Source organism: Serinus canaria, assembly GCF_022539315.1.
Source record: "Serinus canaria isolate serCan28SL12 chromosome 7 unlocalized genomic scaffold, serCan2020 HiC_scaffold_29, whole genome shotgun sequence".
Lineage (NCBI taxonomy): Eukaryota > Metazoa > Chordata > Aves > Passeriformes > Fringillidae > Serinus > Serinus canaria.
The window spans coordinates 2,386,081-2,413,013 of NW_026108147.1; the positions used below are offsets into that span (position 1 = coordinate 2,386,081).

General features: G+C 46.0%; 2 protein-coding genes across 3 annotated transcripts in view; both read left to right on the plus strand.

Annotated features, from left to right (window-relative positions):
* Positions 1-5,344, plus strand: part of SPAG16 (sperm associated antigen 16) — a 286,793-nt gene extending 281,449 nt beyond the window's left edge. The window contains exon 17 of the mRNA XM_050987617.1: positions 4,316-5,344. Coding sequence (XP_050843574.1) covers positions 4,316-4,497 — 182 coding nt within the window. The 3' untranslated portion in view covers positions 4,498-5,344. The remainder of the gene's footprint in view (positions 1-4,315) is intronic.
* A 236-nt stretch (positions 5,345-5,580) lies between these two features.
* The window catches only part of VWC2L (von Willebrand factor C domain containing 2 like), a 40,725-nt gene continuing 19,372 nt past the window's right edge, over positions 5,581-26,933 (plus strand). For both annotated transcript variants that reach the window (XM_009088188.4, XM_018911810.3), the window contains exons 1-3: positions 5,581-5,995; positions 8,077-8,540; positions 24,494-24,623. In XM_009088188.4, coding sequence (XP_009086436.2) covers positions 8,130-8,540; positions 24,494-24,623 — 541 coding nt within the window. In that variant the 5' untranslated portion in view covers positions 5,581-5,995; positions 8,077-8,129. The remainder of the gene's footprint in view (positions 5,996-8,076; positions 8,541-24,493; positions 24,624-26,933) is intronic.

Below are 26,933 nucleotides of genomic sequence, written 5' to 3' on the forward strand. Positions count from 1 at the left end.
TAAGTTCACATGTTTAGGTCAGTATGGACACTCCAGTAAATTTGGTGGGATTTTTGCCAGATTCCTCCTTTTGGCACTTTATGGCTACAGTCTTTATCAAACCCATAACTTTATGTACACTTGGAAAATGTACAAGAACAGATTTGCATACAACATAATTAATTTTAACTACCCCCTTTTTTCAGAGTGGGGATGTATCCTAAAAGTAAAAAAAAAATTACTAAAATATTACTATCTGTGAGGTACTAAATGATTTTAGGGTTCAGCTCTTGTCTCAAAACAATGTAGATATACAGTTTTAGTAGCAAGAATAGTTCTTCTAGAAGGGCATGGATGATTTTTATTGTTTTAAGTACAAATGTATTTCCAGCCCAAACAACAGCACTGCATTGTAATTAATCAATGCCTAAAACGAGGAGCATTGCCAGTCCAGAGACAAGAGCAGAGCTTTTCTCTGTAGGACACTGGGACTGGAAACCTACAGCAATTCTTAACTCCAGTGCTGGGGAAACCAGAGAGCTGAAATTGCAGTGATTCCCAGAGTAAACTCAGTGTGGTCCAAGCAGAAAGGTGACTGTGCAGAGATTCCAGATTCTGGCTGCCCTGCAGCTCCCATGTGAGGTGGGATACAGACATTTTTCATGGAAACCCTGTGTTTCACCATCCCCTGGGGGTGGTCTGGGTCTGGCTTGGCTCCACATTTCTCTGTGGATCCCCAAGGAAGGACTGAAGCCTGAGGTTTACACATGAAGTAAGCACCATCAGCCAAGTACATTTTAATGCATAGTTTAGCCATTTTCTTGGCTAAGCTGTCATCCCCTCAAGGATCCCTTGCACAGAAGTTGTTTGTACCTTTAATTGGCTTTGCTACCTTTCTTTACCTTTTCCAACTCACTGCATCCTTCTTGAAGCAAGTGTCCAGATGGTCAGAGCTTATGTTATTCTAAGGACATAATAGGGGTACATCAGAAAAATTAGTACTTGTGTTTAGCAGTGGGCAAGAGCAGATCAGCTGTGACTAGCACAAAGGCTGCTACTGTAGGGTCTCTTTGTGGTGGCAATGTGCTTTGTCATCACTCCTTGTCTGCCAGGTTGAGGAAGAAGGCTGAGCTCAGGATTGGCGTGGGGCCAGCCAGAGCAAAGCTTCACTTTATCTCCCCATGTTGCCAAGTGCACCAACAAATCCAGAGCAGGTTCTGGAAGCCCTGTGAGCTGGAGATCTAGAGGCTGTGAGATCTAGAGGTCAGAGTCCTGGAGACTTTGCATCTTCTAAGCAGAATGTATTCATTTCAATGCAAATCACTAACTGCTCAGTTCAGTGAGTTTGCATAGACCAGCCCCACCTGACAGTTGGGTCAAAGGTATGAAGAACTACCTCTCTTCAGGCTTTTATCTCCCTCCAGCGTTATATCAAAGTGCCTTTGTTAGTGACAAGTAAGAATCCTTCATTAAAATACAGTTTTGCATCACAATTATGTACTAGTTTTTGTTTGCTTTCCTAATTAGAAAAAATTTTGAAAAGCAATAAAACACAATTTGTTCCCTCTTCCCAAAATGAAACATCTCCTTTCGGAAGGAAGGAGGGAGTAAATTTACATTATAATGAGCAAATGGTTATGAGCCCATAGATCAGTGTTGACATTAAGGGTGAGGGAAATGAGATGTTGTCATTTTGTGCATTCCCCCTCACATGCATCTGCCCGTGCATCCTGCTGCTCCCCAGCCAGGAGGCGGCTGTGTCCTGGTCAGTGATAGTAACACATCCTAACTCAGGGAGAAACTCCTGTGAAATGAATTATCCTTCACCAGGGCTGCCAAGTGCACCTCCATCCTTTCCCCAGTGACTGCCAGCGGTGGAGGCAGTGCAGGGTACTACTGCACCTCTGAGCTGGCTGGTTTTTATTGACCCTCTCTATTTTCCTCTTGGCTTTGTTGTTTCCCAGGACTGTCAGAATACTGCCATGGACTGACAGGATGAGTGCTACGGTTTTGCTTCAGGCATGTGACTTACCTAGCAAAGCATGCAGAAAAATGCAGGGTTGGGGCCTGCCCTTGCCCTGCTCGACACGGGGAGCTGAAGCTTTGTCTCAGTTGTCATTCTGTCCTGCCCTTACTTTCTGGAAGTGGACAGCAGCTGTCCAGATCTTTTCTCCTGCCTGTCCCTCTATGTAACAACTGGGTTCATTAGTGGTTTTGAGAAGCTGGAAGTGACATTAACCCCCTGCCCAGCTGTTGTGGTGTCAGGGCTGCGGGCGAAATGGCATTTGTTTGGCTCCTGGAGAAGTCATCCAGTGACTGCCTGGAGAGTCTCGCTGCAAGTGCAATCCATATGCAATGCTGCTGTCAGCAAAGACTTGCTGGAGGAGAGTTTATAATAAATATTCACATCTGCTGCTTTGGACACTCTAATCCATCCTACAGATCTTTGCTGTGTCAGGCTTTGTTCTAGATGAAGAAGCCGGGTAGTTGTAAAGGTTTGCAAATAGGGCATATTTATCATGGTTAGCTCTACTTGCTAGTTCCCTTCCTTGCACAAATATCCATGACCACACTAAGCATAAGTTGTGGTTAAATATTCTCAGTGCATTTGTAAGCTGTTTGAGGCTGTTTGAGGCTACGTGGTTCTTTTGATAAATGGCAAAATGAAGCCATCAGATCTTCATGAACAGAACAGACAGCATCATCGTTATGACCTAGTTGGAACGGAGGGACAATATATTCCCTGGATAAACTGTACATCACATAGGCACACCCAGGGCCCCAAAGGGTTAAATCTGGGATCAATTCCTCCATGCTTATGTCTCTTGGGCAGTATGTTCCCATTGGCTATTTGGTGAATAACCTGAGTTACTAAAAATAGAAAAATATCTCCTGTTTTTCATAATCTTCCCAAAAATTATGACCTTGGTGCCAGATGGACTTGGTCTATGTCAATTTCAATTATTCTTCTGCTGGTGATGTCTTTGCTTTCAGAGAGAAAATCTCAATACATAAGAAGAGCTGTAATCACTCAGAGGGTGTATTGAACTTGCTCTAAATAGAAAAAGGTGTTTGACCAAGATCATGACTGACAGTACAGTGATCCCATTGTTGTTAGGGCCACATCAGATTTGAAATTAATGTATTGATCTTTTTTTTTTTGTACGTGAAACTCATGATTATTATAGTTAATTTCTAAAGGAGAATCTTTATCTGGATGATGGGCAAGTAAGAGGCGCTTCAAACATATCACTTACCAGCTATTACCTCTGCTTTTCTTTAAGCAGGAAGATAATAAACACATTCTGCTTCCTTAAAAGTGTTCAAAACTGAGTCCATTTGATTTGCAAAAAAGCACATGGAAACTGAGAACTCCTTTTGTAGCTTTTTTTTTAATTTTTTCTACCGTTAAACCCTGTTCTATACTAAGGATTTAATTATCATTTTTTCCATAAGGATATAAGGGAGCAAGCACTCAGTACAGTTAGATGCCTGACCTCGTGGAAATTCAGCTGAAAACTCACATCCTCATGTTTTAGAGCAGTACAAGAAAAGCAGTGTCATATTCAAATATAATTGATATGATTGTCCTGGTCTGGTCTGCACTGGGGAAGCCCTGCCTTGAGTATTGTGTTAAGTTTTGGTCACTGAAACATAAAAAAATTATTAAGCTATCAGAGAGCATCCGAAGGGCAGCAAAGATGGTGAAAGGCCTTGAGGGGAATCCAAGTGACTGAGGGCACTTGGTCTGTTCAGCTGGAGGAGACTGAGGAGGGACTCACCAGGGTTGGCAACTCCCTTGTGAGGGGGAGTGGAGGGGCAGACATTGATCTCTGCTCTGTGGGGATCAGTGACAGGACCCGAGGGAATGGCCTGAAGCTGTGTCAGGGGAGGTTTAGGTTGGATATTAGGGAAAGGTTCTTTCTCCAGAGGGTAGTTGGGCACTGGCACAGGCTCCCCAGGGAATGGTCACAGCACCAAACCTGACAGAGTTCAAGAAAGGTTTGGATGACTCTCTTGGGCACATGGTGTGACCCTTGCGGTGTCCCATGCAGGGCCAGAAGTTGGACTCCATGATCTGTGTGGGTCACTTCCAACTCAGCAGATTCTGTCAAAGTAGCCAGGCTCCTCGTGAGGAGAACATGAGGTCTCCAGACTGGCCTAATCACTCCAAAATCCAATCTCACTGTTATTGATCTGTCCAACTTACTGTTAATTTATCTCAGAAAACAGGAGTACACGCGAGTCTCTTTAAAGCAAACATCTCAAAACTTCCCATGCCGCTCTCTTGTGTAGCCTTTGCCAACCTCGATGATGCCTTTGCCGTGTGTTTCAGGTGACCTGGTGGCTCTGGCCAGCAGCGAGGGCTCCGTGAAGGTGCTGTCCCTGGCCGTGGGCCAGCTCTCCGTCCTGCGCGGCCCCGGGGTCGAGGTGCGCTGCGTGCGCTTCCACAGCCAGGATTCCCTGCTGTCCGCGGGTGCCGATGGCAGGGTTTGCCTCTGGAGCTGGGCACAGTGACACAGTGACACACGCGGCCCTCATCGCCTTCCACGAGAGCGGTCTGACAGCAGCACTGCGGGCTTATAGCTTCTTAGCTTGTCTTTGCACTAGTCGGGGAATGTTCGCCCAAACGGAGCATTATTTGGCATTTTATCCAAATAAAGCCCTCTAGTTCTCCCTCTTCCTGCTGTCACCGCGTTTTCCCCAACACCAAGAATATCTCTTTTGGTGGTTTCTGGAGAAACAGCTTTACAATGACGCCTAATGCCGGCGCAGCCGAATTGCAAGGAGACTGATTTTTAATGTAGCGCAGCGCGAGCCACAGGAGCCGGGGCGCCCCTTCCCCGGCGCAGCCGCCTGTGGGAAGATGAGGCGAAGTTTCCACAATGCGGCCATGGGGGATGTTTTCCCGGACACCGCCGGGGCAGCAGAGATGAGGCAGAGCTGGAGAGAACAGAGGGGCTGAGAGACCCCCCAAGCCACGGATCCGAGGGCAGCCGGGCTGAGGGGAGCCCCAGCCGGTGGATCTGAGGGGGCTGCGGGGCCGAGAGGAGCTGGGCTGAGGGGAACCGGACTGAAGGGAGCTCCAGCCGGTGCATCTGAGGGGAACCGGACTGAGAGGAGCTCCAGCCGGTGCATCTCAGGGAGCTCCAGAATGTGGATCTTGGGGGAACTGGGCTGAAGAGAGCCGGGCTGACAGGAGGTCCAGCCGGCGGATCTGACCGGAGCCGGTGGATCTGAAGGGGACCGGCAGGTCTGGGCAGAGCCGTCGCCCCAGCCGGCGGCAGGCGGAGCAGCGGCCGGGGCGGAGGCGCCCCGCCCCTGCCTTATTTTTTTTTTTGTTTTACCCCCCCGGCTTTTCTCTCTTTTTTTTTTTTTTTTTTTTTTTTTTTTTTTTTTTTTTTTTTACCACCACCCTTCTCAAACCCAAATTAATCCTAATAAGGCAGGTAGGGAGCGCGGAGCTGCGCGGCGCGGGCATGGCCGGCGCCCGGGCCGGGGAGTCCCCGGAGGGGCGCGGGGGCTGCCCGCCCGCCGGGCGCGGGGCTCCTGCGCCCGCCCTCCCCCGCCTGCCTCCCGCCTAACCCGCGATCGCTCCCCCCCTTCCCCCGCCGAGGCGAAGCTGGAGCCGCAGGAGATCCGCCGGGCACAGGGAGGGGACAGGGATGGGTTGTTTTCTCTCCCCCGCCCGCCCCGAGACCTGAGGAGATGCAGCCCAAGTTCGCCGCGATGACTCTGCTGCTGGCACCGGGGTTTCTCCGCGGCATCGCAGCCTCCGGACCGCCTGAATCCTGCTCCCTCTGAATCGTCGGCGCCGGGTTAAAGCCCAGTTCTCATGTTGTGGTTGCTGGGCTGCCGCGCTCCCGTTTTGCGATGGGAGGTGGAGGAAAAGGGATTGTCCGTGAGTCAACACCGAAAACGTGATTAGGATGAACTGCTTTCACTAATCTGTTTCTAACCTTTCAGTCCATGTTGGCCTGTGACCCCTCTGAGCTTTCACATCCAGCCTGATCAGGTAGGTGTGAATTATTTACTTGGGGTGAGGGAAGGCGGATGCAAACGTTTCAGAGACTTACCTACGATCCTGGCCTCTCTCAGGATGAGAAAGTTCAAGCTGTAAACTAATTCTGAGCCAAGCAGCATTCATTTGTTTACTTGTTGAAAGGTGTCTGTGCAAGACGTCTGCAGTCTGTCTGATTTCCAGGATCGAGCCGAGTGCCTGTGAGTTGCTGTGGGACATCTCAGCTGCTGTAGCAAAATATCTGGGGAGAACTTTTATATACATATATGTATATGCACGCATTTGTTTTGAGAGCTTCCTCATAAAACTCCAGCAGATTCTCACAAGTGTTTCACATTTCCTCAGATATGAATGACTCTGTTTGCTGCTCTTTTTTTCCCCCCTAAATGCCCACAAATCTGCAGTGTTGCAACCTACCTGTAGCGTTAGGTGGGGAGATTCTCTGCTCTGTAGATATGTAAAGCAGCCGTATCTGCATGAATCGCTGGGTTTCCAAACAGCATGTTACAGTAGATATTGCTGATAGGAGTAACAAGAGGGTGCATAGTCCTTGTGATGGAAACACAGCTAGTGCTTCAATTAAGAAGATATCTTTTCGAATTTGATAAATCTTGTGTAATATCCGGTGTCTCCCTCTGTTGTGGCTTCGGAAAAACTGCTTGGTCAACAGGATCCTTTAGCTGCTTCTCTGGGATTAAAGCTTTCTCCTCCTCCTGCTCCTTTTTTGCTTCAGTTAAGGGAGAATTAATTGCTGAACATCTGCAGTCCACCAAAAAAGCCATTATATAAAAATGTCACCCCGAGGGGTGGGGGGAGTACGTGTTTGCCCGTGTGTGTAGCTTAATGCATGTTTGTGTAGACTCCGTGTGCCTGTGTGTGCATGCTCTGGGAATGGAGGAAAAGAAGGGATGATGACACACACACCCCAACAGTCCTTCTTGTTCTGGTTTGTGCCAGCATCTGCCTCCGTAGTTCTGCAGTCCATGTAATGCTGATATTTCATCCCATTTAAAAGTTTCCTCTAATACTTTGCCCAGCTTTTTTAGAGGGGTCAGAAACCAGTTTGCTGCCGGGGTTGCACTGGCTGCGGGCTGGTGTGTGGCAGGTTGGTGGCAGTGATGTGGCACTGTGGGCGGCCAGAAGTGTTCCCAAGGCACCGGCACGGAGCCTTCTCCTGGCGCCGACTCTCCCGGGGGTCGCTGAAAGCCCCTCTCTCTCCCGGGCTCTATCCTCACTCCGCCACTTCAGCACAGCCCGCCGCAGGTCGGGCCGTGCTGCATCGCTCCCGAAGTTTCAGAAAGGCTCCAGCTTAATCAGGCCGACACGTTTCAGCGTCTCCATGCATTAGGCAGGCATTTAACGTCCTGCACTCCGCCTTTTTTGCTGGGAATTACTGAAATGCTGAATAATGGAGAAAGTGAATTGCATCTTTGCCTCTGGCAGGGTTAAACGTACCTGCTGCAGGCTGGGCTGCGTTGGTAGCCCAGGAAGTCCCTCTTCAGAAATGCTGTAAATAAGATTCTGTACTATTCCACCTCTCACAGCCCGAGTTTAACCCAGCACCATCTTTCAGATTAGACACAGATCTGACAGCAGATTATGTTTAACTCCTTTTTCAGCTCAGGTTTCCCACCTCAGTTGAATGGAGTGGGCTATGCTCCATACGTAGCACCAAGGGACAGTGGCCACCACAGGAGGTTTAGACCATTCTTAAACTTGGCTTCAAAACCCTCCGAGCTGCCCATCACGTTGAGGTTTCAGGCAGCTGGTTTAATTTCTGGTGCATCCAAAACTCAACTGCAAAACTGAGGAAAGTAAAAATTAGATGATTCTGTGAACTTCCATTCCTTCAGACATATTTTATGGTCGTATGCTTCCAGGCATGTGTGTCTAATTTTAGGTATTTCACATGCTTTGTTCTCCTTGCCAGTAATTAGGAAGATGCTTAATTCAAATGAAACAGTGATAGTTAAAAACTTTGATTTATTCTTCAGTACTGGTTGAAACAATGACTTTTATAAGTCAGTATTCCTTGAATTTTGAGTTTTTTCTCACTTGAAACTGTTTCTTTTCAGACCACACTGGTCTCCCTATGGAAGCAACTGTTGGTATCTGGCTTTGAGGTCCCATGGAGAAGCTGAGGAGGGGGATGGCTCTTCATATCCATGAAGCCTGGATACTTCTGATTGTGCTCCCTGGTTTGGTCACTCCAGCTGCCATCAATCATGAAGATTACCCCGCTGATGAAGGGGACCAGACCTCCAGTAATGACAATCTGATCTTTGATGATTACCGGGGGAAGGGCTGTGTGGATGACAGTGGCTTTGTGTACAAACTGGGAGAACGTTTTTTCCCAGGACATTCCAACTGTCCCTGTGTCTGTACTGAGGATGGACCTGTTTGTGATCAACCAGAATGCCCTAAAATCCACCCAAAGTGCACAAAAGTGGAACACAATGGATGCTGTCCAGAATGCAAAGAAGTGAAAAACTTTTGTGAATATCATGGGAAAAATTACAAAATCTTGGAGGAATTTAAGGTATGGAACCCTTTCTTCAGTACTTCCTACTAGTATGCTTCAGGAATTGCATTTTTTGTTGGGAGCTCTCAAAAGCACTCAGTATTTGCTTACTGCCATTGACGAATGCTGAAGTTGAAGTCAGTTTTAGCTGTGATGCAGGTCTGGCTCAAGTAAAGGCTGTCACCTCCCCTTCATGTGCACCCCTGAGGGCCAGTGGTCAGTCAAAAGCCCCTGTGGGAATTGCCAGCTCTCTGCATCTGCCTCCTTTGCTCATAGCATGGCTCATGCTGGACTACCAAGGCTGTGTAAACCAGTACTGAGTGCTTTTTGAGAACCTCTTTTGCGATTTAGATAGCAAAAAATTGATGGCATGGTGCTGAGGGTTGTTACTCATAAATGTATGAGCATACAAATAAATAGATGGTAAACTCTATTTAATTTTTTCATTTCAACTGTGATGAAGCTGTCTAGAATGGAGAAGATGAAATCCTAGGCAGATGAGCATCTCAAGCAATGAAAAACGTGGGATTTCATTGTAATGGTTGAGTTATGGTAAGGAATGTCATAAAGAAATCCAGAAATACATCTTAAAAACAAGTCAATGTTTTCCAAAATCACTACACAACCTGCAATTCTCATTCAAATGAGTTTGATCACGAGCTTTCAGTTGTGCTATTCAATTCTGAAAACAGCATTTCACAGTGAAGAACAGGGACTGTAAAAGCTGTAGGTACACAAGTTTGTTCTTCCAGGTCATGTGGCTTTAAGAGTTGAACCTCTATAATTAACAACAGCCTGTAACTGTTCCTGGCTTAGTGCCAGATCTTATTATACACTTGGCCAGTTCCTTGTCTTTTCCTGCAAGGAAAATAATTTCATGTTGGTCTGAGTACTTCACCAGTTCTCAGTAACATGGATGGCAGTTCCCTTTTTCACAGAAATGGGCGTTTTCAGGGGAGGTAGCAGTTAGTAGTTCCTTTCTTCTATCATGTGTGTTGCATGTTTATCTTTCTCTGTCCATCTGAAACTGCAGTCACTGAGTCTGCCCAAGACAGTTTAATGTCACAAGCACAAGGTAAAGCCAATGTATGAGGAGCATCTCCTTGAGGGCCACCCTGATCAACCTGCTCTGCTTTGCTGAGGGATGTGAAGATGCTGATCTCATGACCTGCTCAGATAACAGTTTCTTCTTGCCCTGAGAAGGCCCTACTTCATCCCATGATCACACTTCAGTGGCTGCATTTTGACTGCTGTGTTTTCAGGTGGTGAGATATCCCATCTAAGTGGTCAGGTTTTCATGTGAGAGCTGTAAGGTCTCATTTTTAGGAAGCAGAAATTTGTGAGGACTCTGAAGAGATTTCAGTGGGAAAGATAGATCTTGTCATTAAAGTATCTTTTGTGTGTGAATTAAGTGGAAAAGTAGTGATCTCTTTTCCTGAAAGAAATAATTTCATCCTGATAACAGCTTAAACTCCAGGAAAACAGAATACAGGAGAGAAAAGCTGTTGGACAGAGTTAGGAGCCATCTGGTTCCCTGCTTGCTGTATTCAAACACTTGGGATGTTGTGTGGAAAGCAAAGTTGCAGCACCCTCTGAGAAGCACAAAGTAGACAGTGTCACACACTCTGACACACAGTAACCTTCTGTCCAGAACTAATGTGAGATCCTTCACACTTAATTTAGCTGACAGTCAAACTTTTGACCTGGACCTGTGTTTTGCTGAAAGCTCAATATGTTGTGGGATGGGGCAGAAACCAATGTTTTGGAAATCTGTGTTTACCTAGAATAAACAGTGGATTGCTTTTTTCCTCAAAGCTCTGTAGAAGAGTCAGACAATAGAAGATCAGTGTTTTGTGGGGGAAAAAAGAAGCACCAGTGAACTATGACTTTATAAATTCTATAGGAAAGGCAGAACTTTGAGATTCAGGAAGCTGCTGCTCTGAAGTCTTGACTTTATGAGGCATCCAAGCATTTTGTTGTTTATTTCAGCAGAATAAAGATTATACTTGCTATCTCTGCAGATGAAATCTTGAGCAGTTCATAGGTTTTACAGGCTCTGAGCTCTGCTCTTTCCTCATCCTGTTGAATTTCTAATGCCTGCAAACTTTCTCACATCCATTGCACACACACTGAAGTCAAAGACGAGAGGCTGTTGTGACTCAAACCCAGGCTGCTTTCAGTGGAAACAGAGGCACTGTTTTATGTGGTCTCAGAACCCTTTCACCCACTTGATTTACTTTTGCTGGTATGTAGATTCCAAATCGTCATCTATAGAAGTGCTTGTCACTGCTGAGTTTCAGCTGAAATTAGCCTCTATTTAAAAATCTTTTGCAAGTGTGTGTCTGTGTATGTGTGCCAGGACTGACTCATCTTGTAGAAATTTCAGCTGCCTGATCTTTCACAAATTTGGATTAATTTTTTTCCCTCAGATGTTTTTTTTTCCTAGGATATCAATATCTATGAGAGGTTTCCAGTTGGGTGAATTTTCCTGTATTGTTTCTAGATTTTTTTAATCAGGTTTGGGGTGAGAAATCCAAATGTGATTCAATCTTTTTTTCTTACCACTGGCAGTAAGTGTGATGCTGTCAGGGTAAAGGAGTTAGTTACAAAGACCCATTTCTTGAATATTTAGCTTTCTTCTAGTGAACAGATCTTGTACATCTGATTTTTTGAGTCATAACAGTCATAAGCACAAAATACAAACATGCCAACAAGCCATGTAGCTTAGACAGCTGTCCAAATATTTATGCTTGTGCCCCTCAATCATTAACATGTACAACTGAAATGCTGAACTGAAGTTCAATTACAAATCCAAACCCATTGAGAGTTTTTCTTGTATCCTTTTGTAAAATTTTGTGTCTTTGACAGATGGCTTAGTAACCCTAGGCAGCATCTTCATAGCGTCTTCATCTCTTATGGGTCCTGGGAGATGTTGGTGGGTTTGGGGCCCCAGCTGCCCATACAGAGCCTGCCTCATTCCCTGATTTCAGTGGGATTTGCCCCTGGATTCGGCTGAGGCTGGGGTTCCACCTGCAGAAAAGGCCAGCACAGTCTCTCTAATGCTAACCACGATCTGATTAAAATGTGCTGATTAAAATACAGATTGATGCCTGGTGGGCATGATTCTGATGCCTTTGGAGCAGGAGAGAGGGCAGGTCCAGTGGGCTTTACTGGGATCCATCTCTCTCTTTCCCATCTTGTTTTCTGCTTTTCTCTTTGTTGGGCTACAGTGTGGTATCTCAGGTCCCACTGGCCCTTCTCAAAGCAGGGGTGAAGGCAGCTGTGGTAGCTGCAGGGAAGGTGTGAAGGATGCTGGAAGTCCCAGGCTGTTTTCTCTAGAGGGGTCTGGCAGGGACTCTAGGGGTCACTTGGCAGCTGCTTTTTCTCTCAGACATCATCCTTGCTTTGATATCAGTTCTGGAGGTGAAGGTCTGAGCCCAAGTGCTCTGTGCTCACCTGTAGGAGCAGAGATCTTTCAGGGAGGCTGTTAAGCCTCCCCTTTCTTCTCAGAGACAGAAAACAAGCAAATGGAGATTGGTGTTGGTGATTGGAAGTACCCATGGCTGTGTTTGAAATGAATGTCCCCAGCCAGCAGCTGATGGAAAGCTAAGGAGACAGTGTTCCTCCAGTGTGACAGATGTTCATTGGCAGCTGATGGAGATCTCCTGCAAATGTCACTGAGGCAACAGTGGCCCTAAGTGCTGATTAGGTTTTGCTCTCTTGCATGACTTGCTGGCAGAAGAGCACACACCTTTGAGAAACGGAATTATGGCGTGGTTGCTGTGTATTGTAGCCACGGTGAGGAGCCCCTGGAAGAGGATTGAGTTGTCAGGTTGGAAAGTCCATTTTCAGCTCTGAACTTCCTGGGTTTCTCATCACCCAGCAGAGGCACATCCAGAATAACCTCCTGCAGACCTCTGGATGTGTAGCCAAATGCCATTGCTGGGAGATAAATGGTCAGTTCACAAGAGACTGTCAAGTTAACATCTTGAAATATTCTCTCCATTTTAGACTGACAGGCAGGGACTGCTCCCTGTGCCTGCAGGAGGGTGGGCATGGTGCCATCCTCCTCCAAGGCAGTGGCAGGAATTTCCTGAGCCCAGACTTTGAAATATCTCTGTTAGCCTGGCAGAACGTTGGGTGAGTTATCCTTTGGGTGGGAACAGAGGTTTTGGCCTTCCTGATGATGTTCAAGTGAGAAGGGCAGCTTCAACCTGCAGTTTTGAGCTTGAGTTTGGGAAATACTCTGGACATTTTTTGGGTGCTCCTCAGTGGCTGTCTTCCCTTCTTCCAAGAGCTGCCATTTCTTCTAGCCATTGGCTCTGCCAGTGCTTATCCTCTGCTGCTGCCTTTATTTGCCTGCCCTTCCCAATGACTTCTCCACTTCCTTGTCCTCTCCCCTTCCGCCTTGGCTACTCCCAGACCTGTCCTCACTGAAAAAGTCCCTAGGTGATGCCCAAGTATTTGTCCCTTGCATCAGCACAAGTGTGGAGAGGTGGAAAACAAACCTTGCTCTTGCCCTTTTCCTCCACACTGTTAGGAAAAAAAAAAAAAATGTAAAGCAGGAAAGGTGACATTTTTCCTTCAGGGGCAAAGTTTTTGCTGACTTGAAAAAAGCCAGCATTTCGTTGCTAAAGTTCTACTTTATTTTTCTCTCCCCTGTTCCCTGCTACTATATCTTAAGTTCATTGCTTTGTTTTGTCCACAAATCACCTGTAATCCTTCAGTGAAGGTTTTTGTATCTTGCTGACTTTATGTCTTCTTGAACAGTGCTTTGCGCAGTAGGGACACAGCTCTAGCAGGGTTTTCAGGGTGTAATCAGAACCCAAAATCTATGAGAGACTGTGTAAGCATAGCATTATCATACACTGATTCTCAGCTCATTATGGAAACCTTTACTTCAGAATAGTGGCACCTCCTTCTCCTTTGTTAATGCTCTTTAAAATGTTTTATTAATGCAATTACCTGAACTTAACTGAGCAAAGCAAGGCCTCTCATCAAAAAGCACATGCAGGCAGGTATGCAGCTGCTATCCAGCAACTCTTAGCCCCTGAAACACAGTGTGTCCATCCTGATGCTGGAGAAAAGGAGGCAGTGAAACCAAAAAGGGATTCCCCACCCCCAGAAGTGTGCCAGAAATAGAAATTTCTGAACAGAAATAGAATTTAAGTGGTGTAAACAACAGCCTGGCTCAGACCACCAGGTACCCAGCCTAGGAGTCCAAGCTTATCAAATATGGATGGAGCACTTGGGATGGTGCAGAGTGTTACTGGGGTACTCTTAGGTGAGAAACAAGAGTGTGGCAGCCCTGGGTGGAGAGGGCCAGCATGGGTCCCCCATTGTAATATTGGCATTTTTCTCTCCAAGATGTGTGCAGCAGGCTTTTTTTTCAACTGTGACTCAAACAAGTGGGGCTTTTTTTTTTCCCTTCTTGTGTGTTCTGCAATTTCACATATGGCTAGAAAATCATAATACAAAAGAAATTTCAATAACGTGCCTGTGCTTTAATAAAAGGAGCCATGAACAATGCCAGTCTGAAGATAGCATACAGCCATTGAAATCAGACAGGGGAAACAGAACATCAGTCAGATGGAAAAGTATGATTTATTATCTCCCTCCTGGCAAAATTACAGTGACAATGTCTATGCAAAGGAATCTAAAATTACTGACTTACTGTATTTCTGTCATAGTTTGTACCAAGAAAACATACTAAAATAGATAGGCCTGTCACATATTGATCTATAGTGAAACCTATTTTTAAAATTATGCTATGAATTTAGCTACTGATTCTGTAACATATATATCACATTATGCACAAATATATTGTTACAATAGGTGAAAGAAGGTGGCATTTATTCAGTATTTGGCTAAAAAAATCCATGGAATTTTCTTCCCTAGAGCACAGTAATACATGGGAGGTCCCAAAAGCTCAGAGCTCAGTGGTGCTGGCTGTGCCACACACAGACTGTCTCAGAGGTCCCCACTGAAATGGATGAGACCCAAAACCTGAATCTCCACTGTTCAGAATCAGCAGGAACTGAGTACATGCCCCTGGTTTTAGTCACAGTGCAGCAGCCCAGTGCAGAGCTCAGCCTGTACATGCAATCCCAAGGGATTGGTATTTCCCCAGTAAATATGACACAGGAATTCATGTGTGCCCAACATTTATACTGCCAGAGCTGGGGCTGGGCTTTCAGTGATTCACTCCAGGAAATGGCCCATCAGCTCTGCTGGCTTCCAGAATGGGGCTGAAGGACAGGGGGTATCTCTGCACAGCCAGTGGAGAAGCTCTGGCACTTCCCTGCCCTCCCTCCGTGGCTGCTGGAGCCTTACTGTTAAGAAAATGGAATAAGTAGTGCCTGCAGGTGTTACCAGCTCCTTCCAAGAGTGGTAAAATCAAGTCTGAGGCTTTATTGTTGTGCCAGACAATGCTCAGTGGGGCCATGGAGAGACCTGCTGGTCCTTGGCTCTCTCAAGCTGTTTGTTCTGTCACCCAGGCTGTTTCTGTGGGGCTGGTGAGCAGGAGGTCCTTGGGTCATCAACTTAGGAAGAAGGATCATTAGAAACATTCACAGCTCATTGGTGGAAAGGTTTTTTAGGAAATTATTTCCTACCAGAGCAAGGGGAAGTGCAGGTATGTGTTTGTTGCCACTGGAATGTGCTCTATGCAGAATTGCATTCATTAAAAAATGCTCAATCAGCCAATTATTCTAGTTACTGTTTTAAAAGCTGTAATTAGATAAGTTATGTAGTGACAATGCTCAGTCTAGTTGCAAAATAAGGATATGTGAGGCTTCCTTACTCTGTTCTGTGGTAATATTAGAGATAAGTCTTTGGGAATTACAGTAAAATCAGTATGCTTGGAGAAGCAGTAGGGTTTGAACTGTGGTCATCCTAGTCAGCAAAACCTTTCTGACTGAGGGTTAGCCCAGTGTGCTCCTGTGTAAGCAGAGCCCAGTGTATTCTCTCATCTCAGGTAACCCATTCAAACCTGGTATCAGTTCACATCCTTCCCAGCCTGTGCTTGTAACCAAGTGATGACACCCCCTGAGGGACAGGAACCTCCCTAGCAGCTGCAGAAGGAACAGGACCAAGGTCCACATCTCCTTCCCAGTGATGTCTGGTTGTATTATACCTTCCTCCATGATAGAAACTCAGTGTTCTATCATGGAGCTGATCTCACCACCTTCTCCCATCTCTCAGTGTGGGCAAAGGAGGAAACAGCAGACTCAGGTATAGGGGAAGCACATGTAAAAGGGATCACCTTTCTGACCAGGTCCTCTGTCCAGGAGGCTTTCTCCTGGATATGGCTCCTTCATTGCAAAAGCCAACCAGGAGGGAATGGAGAGCAGAAAGCTGCCAGCTGGGCTCACTTTCCTGACATTAAAAGGAGCTTAACAAAGGTGAAGCACACACAGACATTTTGTCTGTGTCCGAATTGGGCTGCACTTCACACGTTGGAGCCATCTGTCACACCTGTGACCTTTCAGATGGAGTCCCCTTCCCTGGGCACTGGGCATGGCCGAACTAAAAACTATTGTAATTGAGTCATAAAAATTATCATCAAAGTGACAGAGCCCCAGGGTAGGTGAGGTGCAACTATTGTAAGGAACAAAAGGAGACATATATCACAGCAAGGAGAGCGTTCTCGTGGAAGAAGTGCAAAGTCATGTTTTTACAGAAAGCTTTGCTGCTGCTCTCAGGAGAGGAAAGCAACCACGAGACTGCAGATACACAGCTCTGGTGGAAAAGGGGCCAGGTCTCTGCTCAAGGTTGTCTCTCTCATCAGCTAATGGAGGAGTCACTCTTCAGATCCAGACAGGGTTCCAGGAGCCTTTTAAACTCATCAAATTGTGTGGCACAGAGCAAATCTATGAGTACAAATCTCCTAAAGCCATCACAGGCCTGACTCATCAGATGTGGGCCCAGGCATCTTCTGTGCCCCTCACCTGCCTTTACTGATCTGCAGGGCTCCCCAGGAATGTTTACAAAAGAATGGCAAGAATAATCTTGTTTCTGATCATGGACAGGCATGGGAATGGGAATGAGGGGTGAGGGGAGGAGAGGAATACATGACCTGGAGAGATTAGAGCATCCTTGTGTTTTTCCATCTCCAGAATCCAAGCCTGGTCAGCAGCACGTTGGAAAGACTCTTGTGTTAGCAATGTTTGTGTGTGATTTGAGGGCTCCCTTAAAAACAGGATCTCAGCATCTGCTTCTGCTGCTTCTTGGAAGCCAGGTGCCTGGTTTAGCCAATCTGCAGTGTGGTGCAAGCATTTTTCAATTTTTGGATGGCAAAGCTGATTTGTATTGCTAGGGCTTCATATAAGTAGGATACAGCTCCAATTTTTTCACTGCAGATAAATTATCTAATGACTTAATAGTTTTTTCCTGTTGCAAAGTCATTTGCAACCTGATGGTGTTTTCAGTGAGTGTGCTTCTCTGTAATTACTCAACATATTGTTGATTTGAGCAACTTTCCACCTATGGAAAATCCAGGTGCTTACAGTTTTTTTAGTATAATTGATATTGTATCTCCACTGGCTTGCTAGATGATTTTTTATTTTATTAAGTGACAAAAATGAGAGAAATTTTTGCACTTTGAGGGGTTTTGTATTGGCACGTACAAAAGAGCCATTTACCAAAATTTTACCACAAATTAGATGGTTATTTATGCACTGCTTATAGTGAAGCCAAGTGAGCAGCTCAGTAGAGAAGTGGGAAGGTTTCAGTCCCACCTTCAGGTGGGACTTGTTCACCAGCTCCTTCTCCACAAGTTTGGCACCTGCAAAATTTCTCAGCTGAAAGCTCTCTGAATTTTCCTGCAATCTTCTGCTAATCTGTCTGAGATCATAGGCAATTTCAATAACAATGAAAATGATTCTAATTTCTCCTCCAGGAGTATCTCTGATGAATGCTATCCCAGTTCCTCTTTTGTTCCTCTCCCCTGGTTTATGACTTCCCACCTCAGCCATAATATGGAAGCCATTTTTGCCTCCAAATTTATTCATCAAGTTCTTTCAAACTTTTTTCCCTTTCTTGCCTCCTGCCAATAAATTCCCCACCTGAAACTGTAGCTACAGGGATAATTTCCATCAGAATTGCCATTGTCCTTAGTGTCATTAAAAGTTACAGCTCCTCTTAAGATGTAAGTGCCCAATTTGACAGACGTCACTCTGCATCACTCTGCTTTTCCTGCTGTTTTGTCTGCATGGAGCAGGATGCCTTCAGTCCAGTCTGTCTGAGGGACTCTCTCTGTGAGTCTCTTGAAAACTAAAAGAGGGGGGGATTGACAGCAGCCATGGTTTTCAGTCTTGCTTTTCTTGGAGCCCAGCACTTGCAGGGCGTGGGGCACATCCAGAGTGTAGGCAGGAGGTGAGTGTGGATACAGCTCGTGGATCTGAATCTATGGCAGTGATGCCTTAAGTGTGCAGAGCTGCCAGCTGAGATCCATTGCATCCCAAACCACCCTGGCATCAGCAGAAATGCAGAGGATGGCACTTCTTCTTCTTCTAACGTGTTCTCAAGGGGGGAGGAAACATTTCAACTCCATAATCAGTAAAACTGGCAAGAAAAGCATCTTTCCCTTTGCAGTATCACCTAGAAGAGGAACATCTTACACACCAGGTCCTTTTTGGTGTTTGAAGGAGCTGGGAGCTGAAATGCCTGATTTTGGTTTGCAGTGGTACCGAGAGTCCCGGTATCTCCTCTGCCTTTGCTCTGATGTGATGGCTCTTTGGGTTTCCCCAGAGCTCAGAACAAGCCCACTGGCTTAGTTTTGTGTTTATAGCCCTCTTTGTGTTCCAGTCAACCAAGCAGATTGCTCCAGTCATTCAGGCTGGTTGTAAATTCACCTGTTTGACTCTGAAGAACACCACAGGCCTCACTAACAGGTACACTCAATTCAGTGGAAATACTTGGATTGTCTTCCAGTGCAGCCCCTGCATGATGATCAGTAGGTGCATTGTAACATGATTAGATGGTTGAGAACACTTATTTTGTTCCCCAAAAGCAAAGTCAAGCATTCCTGATAGAATAGCTGTGAAGTCTGTGCTGCTCTGCAGCTGGTAGGAGCTGTGTCTGGTTGGTGAAGGGCTCTTGTGTGTCAGGCAGCAAGAGGATGTGGTCCTTATGCACCACTTCATGGGACCTTGGCAATGAGATGAAGCCTTCCAGGATGGGATTAGGGCACATCCTTGTACAAAAATTCTCTTCAGGCTTAGCTGTAGGAAGGAGGGGGAAGAGAGCAGCACAACAAATCCTGATTGCTGCATCTCAGGCTTTGAGCAGCCTGGCTCCAGTAAAGATGTAAATCTTCTTCCATGAGGATGAAAACCCAGGTACAAAGAAAATGCCACACAATTCAAGGCCTTTTCTTGAAAAAGTGAGGAGAGGTCCTAAGTGTTAGGAAATGGCTGGGCTAAACATGCCTGGAGGAGCTGATGTCTAAATTCATGGAGTGGAAGGTCTCCAGGAGTAACAGTTTTAATGATACAAGATCCACTGGCTCTTGAAATCCTCAGGTGCCAAACAGCACTTTAGTCTTGGAAGGCTGCTTGGAAAATGAGCAGCATTTTCCCAGCTCCTGCAGGGGTATGAGCCTCAAACCCCAAGTGTGAGCAAAGCCAGCTGGAAGAATCCCAACTGATCACAGGAAACTGCAGCCTTGAAACTTGGTCTGAGACATCTCCTGAGCTGGGTGACTTGGAAACCAGTTAGCCTGGTGAATGTGGCAGCAGAGCAAAAAGTGAGGGAAATGGCTTCTTACTGACTGACAGAACAAACAGGTGAAAAAAAAGTATCAGTCAGATGTCATCTTCAGGGTTTTTAGTTTGTCTTAGGTAAATCACTCCCTTTCCACCTCTCCAGAGCTGTTGTTGTACAAGCAGCTAAGAGTGATGGAGAAGCAGACAGAAAGAGAGAAATCCTGATTGCAGGCAGGCAAGAGGAGAGCTGCAAAATGATGTTTCATAGATACAGATATGCTTCCTCCATTGACTCAGGGAGAGTATTCCCTACTTGGTGAGGATATAGAAAAGCCTTTCCCATGTTTGGGGCAGCAGAGGGGTGGCTTAGGTGCTGTAACTATGGCCAAGACATGAGCTAAGGGAGAAATAGGGAGATGAGGTTCAGTAAGTACTTGCAACAAGAGAATTCCTGTGACTAAATGAGATGACTGAGGTGCTTCTTGCAAGGTCTTGCCTAAGATCTTGAAGTTTTGTATGTCATTATTTTATTGTACAAGCTTCCATGGTCTAAAAATAATGTTTGATTCAGATCTCTTCAGCTGTAGAAAAACATAAGGAGTAGATTTTAACATTCTGAGTTCTGAATTCAGATTTCCATTTTCTTCTCTCCACCTCTCCCTTATCTTTGGAAATAATTTGATTGTGTGATCTGTCTGGCTGCCCACCAGTCCTTGTAGAGGACTTGAGGGCCTGCTCACAAAATAGACCTATCAGGGGTACAAAATTTCTGTGGGTTTTTGAAACCCTGTAGCTGACTAAAGGAGGATCCACGTGGTGCCCAACATTGTAAGAGAGGAGCAGCTGGATGATGTTAGCAGTCATAATTCCTATGTGTGCTGGCATTTGCTTCCAAAGAGAGGGTGAAAGCAGTGGGGAGCTGGTGTGTATGGGTGCAAGAGTGAAGTTTAAGAGGTGGGGCACCCGTATCCTGGTTGGTTTCCCCATTTCCCCTGCTCAGGGTGTATCTTGTTTTTCATTCTGTTGCCTTTGGTGCCTTTTTCATCTGTTTGTTTATATCTTCTATCAAGTTTATCATTATGTGCTCAGGCACATAAAATCTTTATTAGCCGTGTGTATTTTCTATTCTCTGTTCTAATTTCCCTTCCTTCTTGCATTGTTAACAAACTCTGCTGATTGCAGATGTTTCCCATTTGACAGCACCTGAGACTCAGGTTTTCCAGCCCCACAACAGAGGGAGTGCTGGCTCCTTCCTCCAGCCATCCTGAGGTGTGTGATGGGGCCATCAAACAGGATTGTCCAGGGACTGAACCTGCCCTCCCAGCCACTCCTGGGCTCTCAGTCCTCCTTGAGATCAGCAGAACAGAAGAGAAATAGAAATCAGGCTGTGATCTTAGGGGTGGTTATGAATGGGTTGTGCAGCTCCAGTCTTTTTGAAGTGACTGGCTGAAGGAGAGATTAGGGTCAGTGCAGAGACTGAGAAGGTCCCTTGTGCTCTGTGTCCCATTTCAGCTGCTGTTAAATGGTGCCCATGGATGGTGGATAGATGTTGGCTACATCTGCTGCCCACCAGCTTGCCTTGACTTGGCCCCTATGCTGACAGCAACATCCAAGAATGTGCCACCCCACTGGCTCTGAGGGTCACTGCTCTCACCCCCATTAGGAGTGGAGATGGGGTAAAAGGAATTTCAGTGCTGCACTGGTTTGGCCAAGTCAAACTGCCCTTCTGACTGATACCTTCTACAGAAGGGCTCAGCTTGCTTCTGACAGAGCCATTTCTGAAATCATACTGAGCAGGGCAGGACCATGGAATAGTGTGGATGTGTATCTGTGTTGTGGCTGGACATTGGGAGCACCCTTGCCTTTTGGGCAGTGGTCAGAGGAATGTTTCTTCACCAACAGCTCTTGAAATCCTGCCTAATAAATCCTTCCCTAGAGAGTTTTCTAAGAGATTATTCTGCCTTGGACACGGGAGTGAGTAAATCACCACCTTTTGTGATCCTTTAATCTTAACACTCTTTCCAGGATATCAGTTTAAGGGATGCAAATAAAGCATTTGCACTGTTCATGTGGGACAGTGGCCTCTCCCCTTCCTACTCCATAAAACCCCCTGTGTTTTTTCAGAATCCTTCCTCAGCAGGGATGAGAGCTCCTTTTCTGGAACTGTTGTTTGAACTTTAGTGGCTACAAAAGTGTAAACCCCCTCTTTCCTGGGGGATAAATCTTTAAATTGGGAAACAGGAAACCAAACTCAAGGATGTCTTCTGCTGGTTCCCTGCTCTTCACTGGTTCCCAGTTTGTCCTTTTGCTGCCTGGGCTTCCTGCTGCCTGTACCAGCAGACAGAGGACTTTTTGGCCAGAATTGTTCCACAGGAAGGGTAGCACTAGGGTAAGTAAGAGTTCAGATGCAGAGCCTGCAGACAACAGTTTCAAAATGCTCAATCAGTGTGCCTGGGGCAAAGTCCTTTCTGAATGGGCAGGGATTTGCAGATCAGATCCCAAAGCACATCCCGTGGAAGAAAGTGCCAAGGCTCTCATAAACCAAGTGGACAGGGGGCAGGAGTCCCCCATGGTGAGTGGCACTGACAAGTGACCAAAGCAGACAGATAATGGAAGGTCATGGTGACAAGACCAAGTGGCTTGACCTTAATACAGTCAGGAGGAAGAGGTGGCAGGGAGAGGTCTGGTTCATGCCAAAGCAGCCTTTTCATCTGGTGGCTTAGGTCAAGCCTCTGAAGGGGGGAATGATGCCTTAAGTTTTAGCTTTTATATTTTTCAGATTCTGTGCTGCTTTAGTGTGTAACTCTGAGCTTCATATATTAAGTGTTAGCAAGCTCTCTTCACAGGGTAGATAAATAATAATCCTTTTCCAGCTTGTCCAAGGATACCTGTTACAAGCTCCAGGCCCAAAAAGTATAAACAATGGTGAACTGAGGAGAGAAAAACAAGGAGGATGGGACTTCATAAGCTAAAGCTATAATTGGACAATTAACTTAAATATGCAAATGGACCAAAACTTACAAAAGTGAGATGTCGTGACTAGTCAGGCATTTTTTGACCATTTTGTGACCATTTTGGTTCATCTTGGGTGCAGCCCTGGCTGGGCTCTTGTGCTGCCCAAGGTGGATCCATGGAGGCCTTTTAATAAATCCCTGCTTTATTCTTTAACTCTGCCTAGCCTCTGTTCTAGGTCAGCCTTCTCAAGGCATCAGTTCACTGTGTTCTGCCAGGGTGTGCTTTCCTTCCCTAATTGTGTGCAGCTCTTCCTGCTTGGAAAGCTGCTCTGAGCATCAGGCAACATCCTGCTTTGTCACAGTGTCACTTTCAGGCTGCACCACCGAGGCTGAGGCAGAAGATGTGTGTGTCATGTCTCATCTGCTCAGCTGCAGAGTCATTCAGGGGCAGCTTCTGCTTGTGCTGATCCTCTTTGAGCCCTGGATTGGGCTGCAGCCCTGGAAAAGCATCACTTATTCCTCAGCATTGCAGCCACTGGAGTAGTGAGGATGGCTACAAGCTCTGGAGGAGACGTCACTGAAAGCTTCCACAAATCACAAGATCTAGTTCTACTGCTCCATATAATTAGTGATTAAAATGAGTAAAAACAAAGCAGCAATTTTCTTATTGATCCCTCAGCAAATAGCTCTGTCTGTTTTCTTCTGTATTGTTTCTTCCTATTAAATAGCCTTGAATAAGAAATGTCAGTCAAATGAATTTAGATTCCTGGTGCTTCAGACAGAAATCAAAGCAGGATTGAAAGAGGAACGATAATTAGAGAGAGGAATTCCACCTCCACACACTCCTTCCCTTGCTCAAGGAGTGCTGATTTTATCTAAATTGCCAAAGCCATGAGCAAATGAGAGGTGATGGGAATTATAGACTGCAGATGCTGAGACAAAGCAAGGGAAGCTTTAATTAGTGCATTTTAAGGTAGAAATAAATTTCCTGAGAATAAATTATTTGACTCAAGACACATGGAGCTTCTTAGAGGTGAACTGAAGAGCTTCTTACAAGCCACAAACAAGGCTCACAGGTTATATCTATCTTGTAGAAATGAGTGACCCAGCACTGAGGTCTGAAATACATCAGGATGAATCCTTCTGTCTTTGCATCCCACTTTATTTTCTAATATGGAGTAATACTTTCAATTTTGAGGAATTCCCACAGCTGTAGATTCACATAGAGCAGAATTTTTCCCAATACCCACATTTACTCACTGAAATGTTAGTGATGGATGCTGAGAAACTGGGAGTTACATATTGAACCTACTGGTGCTTAAAGGAAGTTATTTTCCTTTCAATTCTCCTCTTATTCTCCTTCCTTAGCCCTGCTGCCATGCTTTCATGCCACTAGCACACACATAAATCACTGGGACCCTTGAAACACTGACCTTTCTATGTTTGCAGCAGATTTTCACAGCTTTTTAAAGGTTGAGACAGTAACAACTCTGTGCAATTTGGAGGTGGATAGAGCTTCCTGGCCGACTTGATGGTGCTGAAACAAAACCATTTAGCTGGGTGCTTCAATCCTGAATTCCCTGACTCAGCAGAATTACTCAGTCTCTTAATTATTTACATCTTTTATGTGGGACTGTTGCTCACAAACCTTGTTGGAGCAAGCAGGAGAGGGGCCAGGCTGAGATCTCATGGTTGTGCTACAGGAGTGCTTGCACACCCCTGACTCAGATGCTGCACAAACACAAAATAAAATGAGTTTGCCCTTCCAAGAGTGACACTGTTGTCTTCTGCCCTGCAAAGTGGGAATGAAAACACCCCAGGAGGCTGGGGGATGGACAGGCCATGCCAGCAGCACCCTTCCAACAGCCTGGTGGTGCCTGGCAGTGGTGGTCTGCATGAGAGATGGGTATGGCCTGGAAAATCCTGTCCTCCCTTCCTGGAGCAAACCACCACTCAGGACCTTCCACAAATCCTGCTCTTCTTCTGGCCACGTGTGTAAGATAACACAGATGGCTACAGCAAGGTACAACCTAGAGGCTGCAGCTCCATTTTTTTGGCAAAGGGACCTAAAATCCTAAAAGACCTCGTGCTCTGCATGGGAAAACAAGGCTGAGGCTCGCTGGTTTTCTGTTGTTGTGGTTTCCTATTTCAGCTGTTGCTCTCTTGTGCCAGAGGTTAACTGGTATGGCCCATGATGAATGACTCAGTCAAGGGGTATTGAAGGCTGATGTGTTTATCTTGTGGCAAGATGGGAATGTTGCAAACTTGGGAGCTGCGGGAGGCCATGGGCTAATCTGAGATTTGTTCCTAGCCCTCGCCATGCGAATGGTGTCGCTGCGAGCCCAGCAATGAAGTTCACTGTGTTGTAGCAGACTGCGCAGTCCCCGAGTGTGTCAACCCGGTCTATGAGCCAGAGCAGTGTTGTCCTGTCTGCAAAAATGGTAAGAAAGAACCGTGTTGGCTTTAACAGAGATACAAAGGGAACTTTGGATTGAAATGCTGTCACTGAGGTTTGCTTCCTTCCATTGGCACGGGCTGGTCCTTCTCCTGGTGCTTCGGTTGTGGGGTGAACATTTAAGCTGCCCTTCCTGGCCTGTGGCTTCTCCTTGAAGCAGATGGAATGGCTGGCTTGACAAAGGTTTTATGGGATTGAGTCCTGATATCACTGATTGTTGTTTCATTTCTTTGTTATTTTCTCAAAATTAGTCTAATGAGAATCAAATACATGGGGAAAGAGAGGGTCTTTGTCCTTGCATTAACAAACCAATGGTTATTGTCTAAGGCCAAGGGGAAGCTCACCAAAATCAATGGCAGAACTTTTCCTGTGCCCAGTAAGACACCCACCAAGCCCAGAACATTGTTGGTTGTGTGCTGGAGTCTCTGTGTACCTCTGGCTCTCATGGTCCTGCTGAAGTGATTTCATGAATTACATTCATCAATACTTTCAAGAAATGTTTTGGAATGACTGAAAGTACCTCTTTGGAAAAGAAATCTGTTTCCAAAAAGGTCTCCTGGGTCTTGTGCCACAGCCTGTACTCACAAACATCTCTGAAAAAGCACCTTTCTCCTAATGGAGATGTGAAGACATTAAAAGGTAAGGCAGCTGCACATAAACCTTTTCACAGCTTTCTAAACATGTAAGAAATGGCTACTTGAATTCATCTCCTTGTGTTTAGAATTCACTATCCATATATATTTGCTCCTGCATCCATCACTGCTGCTGGATAAGAGTAATGGTTGCTTTTGTACCTAAATGAAAATGTTGGTAAAGAAATAACATTTTCAACACATTTTCTGCTCTGTAAGACAGAGTAAAGGCAAAGAGTTGGAAACATGAAATACTTTTACTGAAGGAGCTTGAAAAATTTAAAAATGTTTGGGAAATTACACCATAAATATTCCTTGAAATCCTGAGGTTTGTATCTGTATTTTTGTACCAAAATATTTTGTCAGATTTTCATTGAGTTTTGTGTTCCTGTGGGAAAGCAGAAAATGTTTGTAGGAAATCTCATTGGTTTGTTTTTATTGCTGAAGTTCAGAGCAGAGGCTTGTTACCCAGCTCTGTGCACCACTTTTGCATACAGCTGTGTTTGGGTGTGAGGTTTCTCATCACACTCACCAAGATTGGTGTCCTGGGTTGGTGACTTGGGGGTACCACTGGCTGTCCCCAGGCTGTCACTGAGCTCAGACCCACTGACACCCCAACAAACACCTCTGGAGCTTGTGTGGCCTCTGTGTTCCTCTCTCGTATGGGGCACCACCCCAAATCCCCTCATTTACAGTGGCAGCACATCCCAACCAGTCTGTGTCACATCAGTCCCACCTGAGAGCATCCCTGAGCTTTCCCAGGAGGGGCTTTCACAGCTCCAGGAGCTGCTGCATTTCCCCACCATGGCCATTGCCCCAGCACCACATGCCCCCTTTGGGGGCTGGTGGCTTTCTGGGATGGTGACCAGGGGTGAGAAGCATCTTTCTTCCCAGAACAGCTAGGGGGAAAGGGAAAGAGCAGCTCCTGCTGGTGGGACAAGGACAGGAGGAAGATTAACTGTGTGCTGAAGGGACTGTGGGACACAGGGAAGTCATTGGAACCCTCAAAAGGAAACCAGGAGGCTTCACCCATGGTCTTACCAAATGTCTCCACTCCTCTCTTTACTCATCTCTTGGGGATACACATAAAGCTCTACACCTGGTTTAGGCAGGGATGCATTTCTCACCATCCCCTTCAGAACAGCCTGGATGCCTTGGGAATCCTGGTCTCTGGGCCAGTGGAGGGTCCTGGCTGTTCCTTGGGATGGAGGAGCATGTCTGCATGGGAGTGCTGTGGGGGGAGCTGCACCCCTCCTGGTGTCCCAGCCTGGCTGTAGGGATGGAGACCCCTCAGCTAGAAGGGCTTTCTGCTCCTCCTGCTGCTGGGGCTGACTGGCTTATAGCTGGCCCAGGCTGGCAGTTTTGGCTGTGTCCTTCACAATGCAATGAAGTGATTCCCACAGTGATAGAAATTGGTAGGCACCAAGGCAGTTCCTGTGTCGTGGGGAATCTGATGATCAGAGTTTGTTCCTGCTCTTGGACGTGGCTGAGTGTGGCACACACCATTCACCTTTCCCTCACAGTCTGGGAGATTCAAATGGAAGTAGCAGCCATTCCTGTGTCCCTTCCCATCTGAATCCCTCTGACACATCCTAATGAATGAGGAGCACAGTGTTTGCAGCTGTGTTCATCTTGAGACCAAAATTTTGTCTTTTATCTCTCTG